Genomic DNA, 14,630 nt, shown 5'->3' on the forward strand with positions numbered 1-14,630 from the left:
TCATGATATTCTTAGAGCTACATAACAGAGTTTCTTTAGTGATTGACTTTCTCCATTGTCCTCCTGGTAAACCTCCTTCAACCTTGGTAATGATGGGTATTATTTAATAACATGTGAGTTTGCTTTGATAACACAAATATCAACATCTTTTTTCTTTTCTTTTCTTTTTCATTTTGCATTCTTAACATTTCTACTTGTTCGCTTAGATTGCTAATCATTTATGTTTTAAAGTTATCAAGCAAATTTCCAAGTTCATCTTGACTTACTGTTTTCGATGTTGATTTACTTACTCTTTCCCTTCCTTTTGATATGAGCTTGCATATTTCACAAATTTCTTCAAATGATAATTGGTATACATCAACTTTGTTCATGCAATCAAGGAGATCAATCCACTCATCCCCAAACGTTCTAAGTAAGAGGGCTTCTAGTGTGCCAAATCCTAAATGATGTAATTTTTCCCTCTTAACATCATACAGAAATTTGTCTATTAGATTCTCAAGGCTCTCATCTTATTTTTTATTCATTCTAAAGATTTCTTCTTTAAGATCACTATATTTATATTTTTCTAGAAATATCTTTTGCATATCATTCCATGATATTATTGAATTAGTCCCTAAACTCATGAACCATTTAAGAGCTCTATCCTTCAATGTTGTAAAAAAAAATCTCAATTTTTGAGTGTTTAATAAGTAACCATAATATCTACAAAGTATTTCATATTCAAAGAGAAAGGTTTCTGGATCCTCTAACTCATACCATGGAAGTTGGGAAGGAAAGATAGAGGGATGTTTTTCATATGAACACTGCTATCAGTATCTTGAATGGGAAATCCAAGAGGATATTCCTCATTATCATCATCTACATCCATTTCTTCTACCTTCTCTGCCACCTCTTCTTCTTCTACCTGCAAAAGTGGATGGTGATGTGGTTCTTATTGCACCACGTGATCAAATGCTAGGGGTTAGTGTTGGAAAAATATTTTTAATTTTTTTTTGAATGAGAATGCTAATGCAATGAAATTTTTTGTTTTTGAAAGGAAATATGCCAAATGCAATGATGCAGGAGCATCCAGCTCCGAGGAGACTAATGACTATTGACGACTCACGAGAGAACAGAAACAAGTCAGAGGCTACAGGATTGGGTGGACAGACCACCGAGTTGGTTATTGTTTTTTTTTTTTTAACTGTTGTTTTATTTCCTTTTATCTCATAGCATTTTAGATTACAAAGTTGTTTAGGCCCAGGAAGGGAAAACTGTTTAGTTAAGTTTTTGTTAAAGAATAACTAAAATGACAGTTAGAATTCAGGTAGAGCAGTTTATCAATTAGTTATGTATCCATGTAGATTAAAAAGGAAAATAAACATTTGTACAGGGACTTCTTCCCTTCATGAAAAGAAAAAGAAATAGAAACGAGAACAAGAAACCCTCTGTACAGAACTACTGTTATTTTATCTGAGATAATCTATTGCTAACGACTCTTTTCATTATTATGCACATAACTGTTACTGTGTATTACTGTATCTAAAAGCAAATTAAAATAGGAGAAATTGTTGAAATGCAAGAGCGTTACAGACTTTGAATCAAGACCATAATATTACCAGAACCAGCATACAAAACGAGACAGAGTAAGGCGGTCACAGCACAGCGTATGAGCAAGGTGGATTTATTAACAGCATAAAGTTGCAGAACAAATACAAGAACGAGAGCGTTACAGGCATTCAAGGAAAGTCAGAATGCAACTGTAATAACCAGAACCCGTATGCCAAGCACGAGGAGAACGAGGTCTCGCAAAGTCCATATACAAGATTACAAAAAAGGTACCAAACCAACCATACTGTGTCCATTTAACTTAAATTAAATATTTCATAGTCATTGTGTACAGTAAGGACGAAAGCCTTACAACTTCATGTAACAAACCCCGACATCGCCGTAAAGAAACACAAGTTCCAAACCCTTGCTATATGACAACCATCGACTGACACAAAAGAGCAGAGTACAGAGATTGCAAACGCCGGCAGAAGGCACAGCCAAACCCTAACAACCCAAACAAACTAAGATCTACAGCGACGGTCATAGTAAACACACTACAGGCAACTGTAACAGGAATAGACCCTACCCGTTTGCAAAGGGTACGAGGCCTGGAAAGATGTGAAGACTGCACAGCTCGGAACCCTCGTGAGCCAGCCCTCGGTTCAAACCTGTACACAGAAGCAACGAGAGGTTAGAACCACCAACAGCATATAGAAAACGAAGGAACAGACAAATGCAAGCGTGAAGGAACTCACCCACAGGTCGACGGAGAGCTGTCGAGGCAGAAACCCATTCCATAAACTGTAAACGGCACAGAACCTGTAAGTGTCGATAAAAGACAACCAAACCGGGTGAATCATAGCACGAAAGTTTACCTTCAAGGGCGGGAAGAGATTGGAAGAGCGGCAGCTTCAAGGACGCAGCTACCTGTACAAAGAATATAGCTCAGTGACAGAGAATGCAAACACTCATACAGTGAACCCACAAGACATAAAGCAGCTTACCATAACTTCAGAACAGAAACCCTGAGCTATACAGGCCCACACAAATCGACAGATAGCATAGAAGACAGAGGAATAGCTCCTCAACAGAAACTGCAACCAGTGTAGCCATTGACCGAATGTAGAGTTCATCTGCTGGATGTCACAGTGACCAGGGTTCGAAACCGGAAGCATCGCCACAGGATTACAGAAAGAGCAGCGGCCGAGTGATAGGCGGAAATGAGCCAAAGGCAAGACCTGAGGGTTTAACAAAGGCAGGAGTTGACGGAACCAGCCGGTAACTAAACCCTTAAACTGGCAGAGGTGTGAATTAATGAGCCTTGGGTTGAGGGCCGGGTAAACCGCGGGAGTTTTGTCCGCACGTAAAGTGACCACCGGGCCTGAGGTGAGACCACGTGGTCTCACGTGACTGTGTGTCCACGTCACCAAGGGCTGGGCCATCATGCAATTTTTTTTTCTTTTATAGAAAGTAAAAGAAATTAATCAACTAGGGAAGAAAACAATGCATACTTTGACACCTTCCCAACAACTACGCCAAAAAGCCCTAGTATTGCAACTAGAATGTTGCAACTCCCAAGGCTATCAACTTAAATTATCAACTCGAGGTTCGTACAAACTTAAGAGGTGTTAGAACTATATGTGCAACATACAATGTGTCCTTATTTTGTTGATCTGATGTAATGAAGTGAATATCATAAAATCAAGCCTAACTAATTGCAAAAATGGAAATGCAACTCTATTTGCAGGAAATGGAAATGATGCTTTGCCTAGTTGAATAAATTTAAATATTAGGTTATTTGCACAAATGTAAATTATATGCTACTTGCAAGAATGTAAACACTAGTCTAGTTGCAAAATGTAAAAAAAATCTTTGAAAAGAAACTAATCATGTGTAAGAACAACACTTTGTAATTGAAATCCTAAGGGCATGAATTCAAATAAATAGGCAAATATAATTTGCATGGGAAAATCACCCTCTTAGTCATTGTATTCAAAGGGAATTGGCTAGAGTAACAAAACTCATATGCATTTCATATGAAAATCATCAATATCATTCAATTTAGAAATTTGCCACCTAATCCTAATTGCAAAATTGTATTTGCAGTGAGAAAAAGGCAAGTTCAAAGTGGTCATGGATCTTCCGCAATCATGGATTCAGATCCTAGGGGTCATTAACCAAGCCTAAGAGACAAAAACCAAGCTTTTGGAACAAATCTGGTCAAGTTTACACGTGCTACAGGACTGCTACATGACTATTACATGATTGTTACTCCTTGAGATAACTTGTCGAATGCCCAAGAAAATCAAATACAAATGAGATGGGGCGGGGGGGTATTTATTAATTAGGATGTCTTAGGACTCCATTCCAAGTGGAATCACTCAAAAATACCCCTGTTAACATGTGCTAAAAAAATAGCAGAAATTTACTACTCTAAAGACCATAAATTCAAGAATTAGTGAGCTAGTTAACCTACCAAATGACTAACCTAATCAAGTGAAAATTCTATGGGGTAAATTTTGTTCTTAAATTTAATGTTTTTAGGACTTAATCCATGTGGAATCAACTCAAAACAATCTTGTTAACATGTGCTAAAAAATAGCAGAAAATTACTATTATTTTGTTACAAGAGACTTCTAGGAATTCTAGATTTGTGAACTAGTAAACCAATCCAAGTATCTCAATGATGAATATGACTTTTAATTTTTTTTTTATAAGAATGAATCATTTTTTTGAATCTATCAATAACCTACAAAAAAACTCACTTCAATCATTTAACCAGTATGACCTACAACAAAAAAAACATGAATGCAAAAATAAGAGATGCAAGTGAAAAAGACATTCAAAGGAAATAAAGAAATTGTACAACGAGGCTCTGAGACTCCTAGGATGGCAAAGACCAAGGATACTCAAAGTCCTATGAAAAAAACCAAGTTTTAGAAGCTAAAAATGACACCAAACTTCATTATTTGAATCAATCCAAGTACAACCTTGCTAGAAATGAAAGTGGAGCTGCTAAATAACAAGTTTTCTTCATAAGAAGACTAAGAAATACACCCCCCTAGAGGGAAATTCGAATTTGTACTCATAAAAAGTGATGAGGAAACATTCTACTTGAAAGGAGACATGTTTCCCCTCCAAAATTCCTCAAAAAGTAGATCTAGTTCCCAACACTAGGAATTTGCATTAAATTATAAGGAGCGCATTCCTAGATTTTCTCAATCATTGAGGCTCTAGAATTTGTTCAATAATTTCATAATATATTATTCATTTATTATCCAATCTTGGTCCATCCTATAGCAGGGAGCAAGTCCCTAAATTATCTCAGCCTCGAAATTTTGATAATTTGTCTAATATTCTCACAATATTCTACAAAAATAAATAATATTAGGCACAAATATGTAGTTATCTCTAAACATTCTTAATGAACATATTAAAGCTAAAAATATGTCATATAATGCAAAAATAAAGGTTTTATGCACTGAAGGATGGTTAGATGAGCCTTAATTTATGTCTAATTTGGAGGCCCATAACCATGTTCTTGTGGAAAACCTTATATATATGAGACAGGTCATTCCATCAAGTGCAGAATCCAGGAGGATGCTGCTAACATCAAGTATAATCGCTCGAGAACATAGTCTCTAGCTTAACACTCTACTATTCTTGTGGAAAACCTTATATATATGAGACAGGTCATTCCATCAAGTGCAGAATCCAGGAGGATGCTGCTGACATCAAGCATAATCGCTCGAGAACATAGTCTCTAGCTTAACACTCTACTAAAACTAGACATCACATTTGTATTGATGATGCTTTCGTCCTCGCTAATATTTCCCATTATCATCAATGAAAGTTTAGGGAAGCCATCAAGATTGAGAAGCATCCAACCAATAACTTTAATAGAGATGACGATTAGAGAATCAGTACAAATTGGACCCCTCTTTTTTCCTCAATCTATTCTTCTTAATTTGTCTCTTTGTTTTTTTTTTCTTATGTTGTTCCCTTTCTTTTACTTCTTTTTATTTCCCAATTGTTTTATTCTTTTTCTTATTATTTCCCTTACTATCATTTGTAACCCCAAACTTTATTTATTATTATATTATGGCTATTCTTTTTATTTTTTTGTTTTATTTATTATTATTTATTTATAATAAAAAAATTCCTTATTCATTTTTTATCCTTAACTCCTTTCTTTTGTGATCTTTATATTTCTCTATAATTATTATCCTTTATCTTTCTTTCCTTTCTTGATTTATTATTCCTTATATTTAGATTTATATGTATTATTATCTTTCTTATTAAATTCCTATCAATAAAAATTATTATCCTTTATCTTTCTTTCCTTTCTTGATTTAGTATTCCTTATATTTAGATTTATATGTATTATTATCTTTCTTATTAAATTCCTATCAATAAGAAATTCCTATCAATTAATTTTTATTGACTTTCTTAATAAATTCTTATTCTTTTATAATTTAGTTTAAATAATTTCTTCCATTCTTAGTAAATCCTTATCTTTTTATTTTATTATTTTACTTCAATAATTCCATATATATATATATATACTTTAATCCTACTTTTAGCCCCTATTTTCCTTAATCATATTATTATATAATTTATTTATCTCTACTTTCCTTACTCTGAATATTATATCATTTATTTACTTCTAATTTACTCTACTCACCCCTTAATCTCCTAATCTCCTTAATTTTTTCTATTTATTTTATTAATTTGGACCCTTACTAATTCTTAGTTATTTCTAATTATTTTATTAATTTGACTTACTTGACTTTTCTAACGGCTTACTTGACTTACTTTGACTTAGTCATTGCTAATTATTTTTTTCTAATTTTATTATTTTACATTAATAATTCCATTAGGGTGCGCGCGCGCACACACACATATATATTTCCTTTTAATTATACTTTAATCCTACTTTTAGCCTCTATTTTTCTCAATCAGATTATTATATAATTTATTTATCTCTACTTTCCTTACTTTGAATATTATATCATTTATTTCGAGGCTGAGATAATTTAGGGACTTGCTCTTCTTTTCCATGTCCGATCAAAATCTCTTCGTCTACTTTGCCCAAATGATGAACCACACTGGATGGTTTGAAATGTGTTGGGAATTTTTTAAATTATATGATGGATCCATAAGACAACTATCTAAAAGATATATATTTAATTTTTAAATTATTATGAATATGCAAATGGTATGTAAATAAAAAATTGGTACTTGCTATGTTTTGATTAATGCAGTGAAGTTATCTAAGAGATTCCATGTCACATGGAATATGAAAAGTGTGCAAGAATGATCTCTCACTATTAGATATCACATGAAAGAAAGTAGTGTGCTTATGCTTATCAAATTTATTGTATGAATAATAGGGAACAATAGAGGCCAAAAGTTTACTCTAAAAATTGACAACATATAAATAACATGGATTCAATGTGTGCATGTATGGCACATGCATGATGTAATGTGTAAGCATATGTTTGGGTGTATGAATGAAGACATTGTTTAAATATGTACATTTGATACATGATGTAAATGCCCTTTATGAAGTTTCAATGAAATTGTAAGCAATTGAATTGATTAAGTCGTGACTAATATGTGAGGTTGAGACTATTTCAAGGATTATTGAACATTGGAATAGTAGGTATGCTAAAAACGAGTTGGACTTGTTTAAAGGGCTTCAACTGAGAGTGTTGGTAATGGTATCCAAGTAAATAAGGCAAAAAACAAGCAAAGTTAAATGGGGTAAAGGAAAGGAATTGGGTAAGAATTTCTTTCAATTGAATTTGATATATTTTGCTTCAAAATTAATGCATGTATTGCATGGATTCCTAAGAAGAGGTATGGTTAAGGAAGGAAGCCTTCAATGTGAAAAGATTGCAATAACTTTTGTAATGCATGCAAAATGAAATAAAGAACTAAATTGCTCATGAATTTAAAATATGCATCTTCCATTTATGACTCTATGGGCTGCTGGAATAAAATTTTGATTGTATTATGAAATGCTTAGAATAAATGTGATACACACATATAATGCTATGATAGTTTCATTTAAATTCATTGGAGACTAATATATTTTTTATGTGTGTAATAATTATGAGATCATATCAAGAGATGTTGTGAATTTTTGCAATGAAAAAATGTATATATATGAGTACTAACAACTCTTAGGTTGATTGAAAGATCATATTGAAGGAAAAGTGTTACAATTGGATGTGAGATAGAAGCCACCATGACAAAATATCACCACTTGTAAGGGAGCCCAACAACATGACTAAAATTCTCATGTTTATGGGTTCTGACTTCTAAATGAAGCACATTTTGGAAATTAAAAATTTTGATTTGAATTTTTTTAGTATATCTCATGGGAATCAGATGTTGTGACATAGATGAAAATAAGGTGCATGTAACCCAAGATGAAAATATGGTGCATGAAAATATTCACTCTTCACAGTAGCTCAAGCTTCCAATGATAAGGTTTCAGTTGGGTCTCAGTCCTCGTCGATTCTCTTGGTGTTTAAGCCACTCCCATAAGATGATGGTGAACTCCACAAAGAAGATCTCGTGGAAATCAGAAGACAGGTACCTTTGGAACCAATATTTTGGAGTAATGTGCAAGCTCCTAGTTCGCTCTACCACGAACTCATATAATTTCCGTTCAAACCACTATTCAATCTCTTCTTGGGTTGGCCTCCACATCACCTTTTCTACCATATGCCTTGAAGGTCTTGGCAACGAATCCATTTTTGGGTGCTCATGAGGGAAATGACCCAGGTTTCAAAAGTTTTCCAACAAAACCCCCATGGATATCGACATTTTCAACATCTGCCAGCAGACAAGGTCACACCTAAGGTCTGCAATGGGTTTGCAAAACCTTTGAAGGTTATGCAATGAGACAGGGGAATAAGAGACAATTATGGCTCACAATTACCCAACTTAGGCTAGCACAATGACTATATGTTGTAGATAATTCCCATTAAGAAAACATACATTCCCGACCTCACAACGCACATTACAATATTTCAGAGATTATATCCAACACAGGTTGCACATAAAACATAGTTTGAACATAAAACTCATTGTCCAATAGGCCTCTATAATATATTGAATTCGACATGAAATACTAGAAAACATGGCCCATTCCTTATATAATGACATAGTTACTTCAAATGGATAAAATAATTACACAGATAGAAATCAGGAACTTTGTGCAAACTTAGAGTCCATTCATGACATTCACCATTGACACAAAGTACTTGAACATCAAAAGATTAGATATGAGAAAAAACCCCTGTAGAGCTCATTTATATTAACCAACAACAAAGAAATATACATCAAGCTAAGGTGTCTGATAGTAGACTTAAGAAGTAGTCCTTCATAATATGCTTCTGGCCAATGCCATACAACAAATAGTAACACAATAACTACAAAAATACACCATGTCAGAGCCTTAATACAGTTATCTCCATGGAATCCATCAGCAGAACAAGGATAATAGTATCAGATAACAATGGTAATACAATATCATAATAGAAAAAAACATCAAACAATAGAAAAATCAAACCATCAAACAATGGAACAATTGAACAATACAACCATCAAACCACCAACAAAGAAGCTCAAACAATAGAACCATCAAACCACTAACAATGAAACCCTTAATCATCAACAACCATCCTTTTTGTAGAGGTGGTCTTCCAGATCCAGCTTGGGGAATCTTCTGCCAACTCACCTAGTTGAGTTGTCCTCACTAAATCTACCACCTTATCCTATGTCTAATTATTCTTAATCGTTAATAGATACCCTATCAATTGAGCAATAAATAAGTTACTGTGTAGTAACCTTCGGCCTTTTTTGCACCTCTATGCGGTTTATCAAGCATTTTCACGGTCTTGTGTTCGCGATATCCATCCCTTCGTATGCAGTACCCTCATACTTATGAAAATTTTCAAACAAAATTCCTTCTTCCCTTCACCCCAACAAGTGGCTATATAGATACTTGAAAGTGTTCATCTTGACGAGGTTGGAAATAAGAGAACTAGAAATTCAACAATACAAGATAATGAAGGTGATGTATGTAATTCAGATCAAAGTGAGATCAATGATATTGATGTTTCATATGATTTTGAATTGAACTGAATTATTAACTTTCAACCAAATTCCTTTGGAAGTTGTTTCTCATGATTAGTGAAAAGAAGCTACATGTAAGGAATATTATGTTCTCATCAAGAATGAGATGGAAGTTAGTGGATCCTCCATTTAGAACCTAATTGATTGGCTATAGGTGGGTCTACAAGAAAAAGTACAGATCAATTGGCTCATGACAAACATAAGGCAAGGCTTGTGGAAAAACTATATGCACAAAATGAAGACATAAACTATGAGGAGAATTTCCCCTCCACAACAAAAAGGGTTATCATTCATGCACTGTTGGCTTTGGCAGAACAAAATAGGTGGAAGATTTATCACATGGATGTGAAGAGAATGAGTCTTGAATGGATATTTGAAAGAGATTTTCAACATGTCTCAACCAGAGGGATCTTTTGTGAAGGGTCAAGAACATAAGGTATGTAAGCTCATTAATTTCAATTATTTTAATATTAATGATGTAACTTTGCTTGTCAAGAAATTGGTAAGGCTATTGTATATATTGTAGTGTATGTAGATGATATTTAGATAACAGAAAACAATAAATATATTGCATCCATTAGAAATATTTAAAGAAGGTTTTGAGATTGTAGCCATCAGACATCTTCGATACTACTTGTGTATAGAAATATGAATCCAAGGTATATATTCATATCCTAAAAGAAGCACATCAAATAGTTGTTGAATAAATTGAGAGTGATTGATTGTAATGTTTTCTCTACTCCAATGGAGAAAAATCTAAAGCCAACATCAAAACAATCCAACGAATTTGACAATGCAACTAAATATAAATAACTTATGTGGAGTCTTATCTACCTTACAACTACCAATCAGATATTTCATTTGTAGTTGGGATGCTTTCTAGGTTCCTATAAAAACCTTCTAAAGGACATTAATGTGTTGCAAAGATATTTCCAAGGTACTAGAAGGTAACTCAAGACTCTGGGCTCAAATACTCTAAATGACTTAAAATTATTTAGACATATAGATTCATAATTTGATGAGGATAAGGAGAATGGAGTGTCTACTTCAAGATACCTCATAGTCTTGGATTAGTAGCTATTTCTTAGAGATTGTACAAATAGTTTATTCTAGGATATTTCACTACAAGGAAAAATATGTGGATATTGTAAAGGCAACAAAGGTGATTATGTGGCACAAGGAAGATACTAGAGAATTTGCAAGAGGAATAGGTGAATGCTACTCCACTTTTTTTCAAATACTTCTACAATCAAGTAGGCCAATAATCCTATATTTTATTATCAAACAAAGCACATCAACATCAAGTATTATCTGATTTGGCATCATGTAGAGGCCAATTCCATTCATCTAGTACGTTGTTCTATAAATAAAGCAAATTGCTAACATTTTCAGCAAAGAAGAGGCAATGTTCAAAAATGTTAAAAAAAAATTGTTTGGGCTAATAAAAACACCTTTGGAATAAGGGGGAATGTTAGATACCTAATCCTTGGGTTTATTGTATTGTAAATATTTATGTTAGGAGAAATATGAAGAGTCATATGTGAACATTAACAACCTTAGGACATGTTAAAAGGTGAAGGCAAAGGTCATCTCTCCTTTACTCTCTCAATATATATGTGGGGGGAATTACTCATCTTTGGCCTATCATTACTCACGATTGATGTAGTTATCCAACAACACATTGATTTATATAAATTATTCAAATTGTTAATTAATTTGTATTAATTTAGTGTCATAATCTATACCAATAATTTCATTTATAATTCAAATGTTGAAAATGAGAAAATATATGTAGGCAAAGCATCCATTACAAACCTTTGTTCGCAAAATTAAGTCCTTTTGAGGGGAATTTGGAGTAGAGCTATTTGAGTTGGAATTAAAATCAAATTCTAATTAATTCATTGATTAAAAGATACAATTAATATTCAAAGAGAGTGTCCTTTCAAAGAGGATTTGAAGCAAAGTCATTTGACTTGGATTGGAATTGGATGCCGTTTGGCTCAATGATTAAAAAATACATAAAATATTCATAAAGATTGTAAGAGAGAGAGAGAAAGGAGGGAGAATATGGTGGCAGTTAGGGAGGAGGATGATTTGAAGAAAAATTATTTTGATTGGATTATAATTAGATTGATTCAAAAATATGTAAAATATTGATGAGGGAGATTGTTATCATCCATTGAGACTATAATTGGTAAATTAAGCCTTAAAAAAGGTAAAGATGACTTATGTTCTTTTATAATTTTATTTGTATGCTCAAAAAGAAGTAAGAAAATGATTTCAAGATTACCATAATTTTGATTACTTATGGGGTTAGGATGGTGAGTATTGTAATCTATATTTTGAAATTAAGCACTTTAGGAGATTGTTTTTTTCATTTTCAATCCTCTTACTATAACATATGATGACAAGTTGATATTTTTATTTATCAAAATTAATTTTAATTAGATTCATTAATTCAAAAATACATAAAATATTCAAGAAATGTAAACATGTAGATATGTGGAAGCACAAATGTGTAAGTAAGAAAAACTATAAAAAACATATATCATAGTTTGTTAATTTATATTGTAAATATGCATGCTTCATAAAAGACATTTACCATAAGTTTGAAACACATAAATGTATATGTAAACTTTATTGATTTATCAAATGTGTGAAATGGAAATCCTAATGAAGAAATTATCATATATTTTGAAAATACATAAATTAAATATTTAAATCAAAATAAACTAAAATATATATATAAGAATGCGATTTTAAATATGGTTGCAATTTCAAAAATAATATAAACTAGTTTAATGAATAAATATTGTTAAATATTTAAAATAAAAGCTAGTTAGGTGTTAAATCATTTAAAATTTAAATTTAACTTCTAATTTAATTTATTAGATAATCTTATTCAAAATTTTCCCAATAATTCTAATAGTTAATATTATTCATATTTTAAATAAATTGTCCATGAGGTCTTGGATAGACGGGTACTTTATTAAGACACTCCTTGATGTGAAGTCGGTTGGTTTAATTATTAACATTTAAATAGACTATATTAGAGAAGAATACAACAGAAAAACCATTTTATTTTAATTTTATTTGTTTTATTTTGACCTAGTCAAAATGTTAAACATTACAATATCTCTACCATACTCACTAAAAACAATTATTGGTGCAATTAAATCTAACCCAAATATTATAAGATCTCTTCTTGTGTGAGATAAGAGATTTAATTATTGAAATTTATTAGATTTACTTACTATAGCCTCCTTTAAATCAAAACTTCTCATTTAGAAAAGACATTTTTAACTTTTTTTAACGGACTCGATTAATAAATTCAATAACTTTAAATAATAATAATAATAATAAATTTAATCAAGATTTCAATTTTTTCTAATTTTTTAAAATATAAAATAAAATAAACCATCTAATCTCCCTATCAAAATCCAAATTCAATAATACACTATATAAACGCTTAATAAATTCAAAATTTTTAATAAATAATAATAATAGATTTAATTATGATTCAAATCTTTCTAATTTTTTTAAAATATAAAATAAAATAAACCATCTAATCTCCCTATCAAAAGCCAAATCCAGTGATACCCTATCAACACAGTGGTTTATACATTAAAAGTAAGCAAATACATAGGAAGCAAATACTAAACAGTTACCCGTTAAAAGTAACCTCAACTCACTTTGAAAGTATTACTCAAAGAGAGGGCAAGCGCTATATGCTGACACTCAGATGTGTGTGAATTTGAGCTGAGGCTCGATGGACAAATTGTTCTGAAAAATGGTTTGAAAATTTTTCTTCTTGATAAAAAAATGTCACTTTAACCTTCAAAGTTACAGTTCAAAGCGGCAGACGGTGAAAATTAGCTAATAGGTTGAAAATAAAATAATTGTTGGAGCCTAATCACCCGATTCAAAAAGCTAAATTATAGCTATAAGGAGTGCAAGTCATAATGAGCTCTGCATAGTTGTAAGCTGCAGATCCTGAAAATGAGCAGGCTTCAGTTCCAGTGATTAAACTAATCACAATTCAACGAAAAACCATTATCTCGGGAACTAACAAAGGAGTAACTAACAAGAACAGAGTTTCCTTTCCTTGGGAAAATTTGTGGGCCTGCCTGGTATTTGACATAAGCTGCTTCTATTCATAGTTGGGGGCTTTAAACAAAAGATGGCATGCCAATGATAGAGTGCAGAACAGCAATCCCAACATACCAACACCGTAATATTTCCTGAACACACAATAGCACAGAAACATTATTTTATTTCAAAGCTACAAATAAAGTCCTACTAAACTTTATACTGGTTTATCTCTGAGTTAAGCCTGTCGGCACATGCATACCCGTAAGTCAATCTATTTTTTGGATCTCCTGTTGAATAGCCTGTGAAGTAGAAATACCGTGCAACAGTATACAACATACCGAAAATGGCGGAGGCTATAGGGTGCTGCAAGTGGAAATATCCAAAGACAAAGTGATAAGTTAGTAAAAATGTAAATAATAACTAAAATCAAAGTGTTGGATTTTCATATTCATCTAGTTAGGATCATTACGTTGGGATCATTGAAAAAGTTAATGATAATGGTTTGAAAGTTTACTAATAACTGTGAGTTTTGGTGCAACAGAAAACTTCAACATGGTATCAGAGCTTGGTATTAGAGCTTTGACCCACAGGTTCAATTCCCCGATTTGTGTTTGAGGGAGGGTGTTAGATTAGTAGATCACATGGACTAACCCCACTCTGATCCACCCTGGGACCACTAAAAAGATAATGATAATGGTTTTATAACTTATCTATGTGCCTTCAGGAAATATTTTGATATTAGATATAGGAGGTGGATTGCATGCCCATGTCCCAATCTTATCTCAATTGCTTAATCTTTGGAATATCTCAATTGCCTATTTTTGAAATATTTTAAAATCTACTAACAAGAGAGAGGT

The 14,630-nt window shown here is 32.4% G+C and overlaps 2 protein-coding genes across 6 annotated transcripts in view; both read right to left on the reverse strand.

Moving 5' to 3' along the window:
* LOC149222510 (uncharacterized) overlaps positions 1–14,630 on the reverse strand; it is a 123,961-nt gene that overhangs the window by 107,353 nt on the left and 1,978 nt on the right. The window lies entirely within an intron of this gene.
* The window catches only part of LOC149222513 (uncharacterized), a 70,457-nt gene continuing 69,105 nt past the window's right edge, over positions 13,279–14,630 (reverse strand). For 4 of the 5 annotated variants that reach the window (XM_089385475.1, XM_089385473.1, XM_089385474.1 and 1 more), the window contains 2 exons: positions 14,033–14,136; positions 13,279–13,922 (listed from right to left, as the gene is read on the reverse strand). In XM_089385475.1, the coding sequence (XP_089241601.1) occupies positions 13,832–13,922; positions 14,033–14,136 (195 nt within the window). In that variant the 3' untranslated portion in view covers positions 13,279–13,831. The remainder of the gene's footprint in view (positions 13,923–14,032; positions 14,137–14,630) is intronic. The other variant, XM_089385472.1, reaches the window with a different exon arrangement.

Source organism: Pinus tabuliformis, chromosome Q, assembly GCF_031772625.1.
Source record: "Pinus tabuliformis cultivar Carrire ecotype Pingquan chromosome Q, CPIR1, whole genome shotgun sequence".
Lineage (NCBI taxonomy): Eukaryota > Viridiplantae > Streptophyta > Pinopsida > Pinales > Pinaceae > Pinus > Pinus tabuliformis.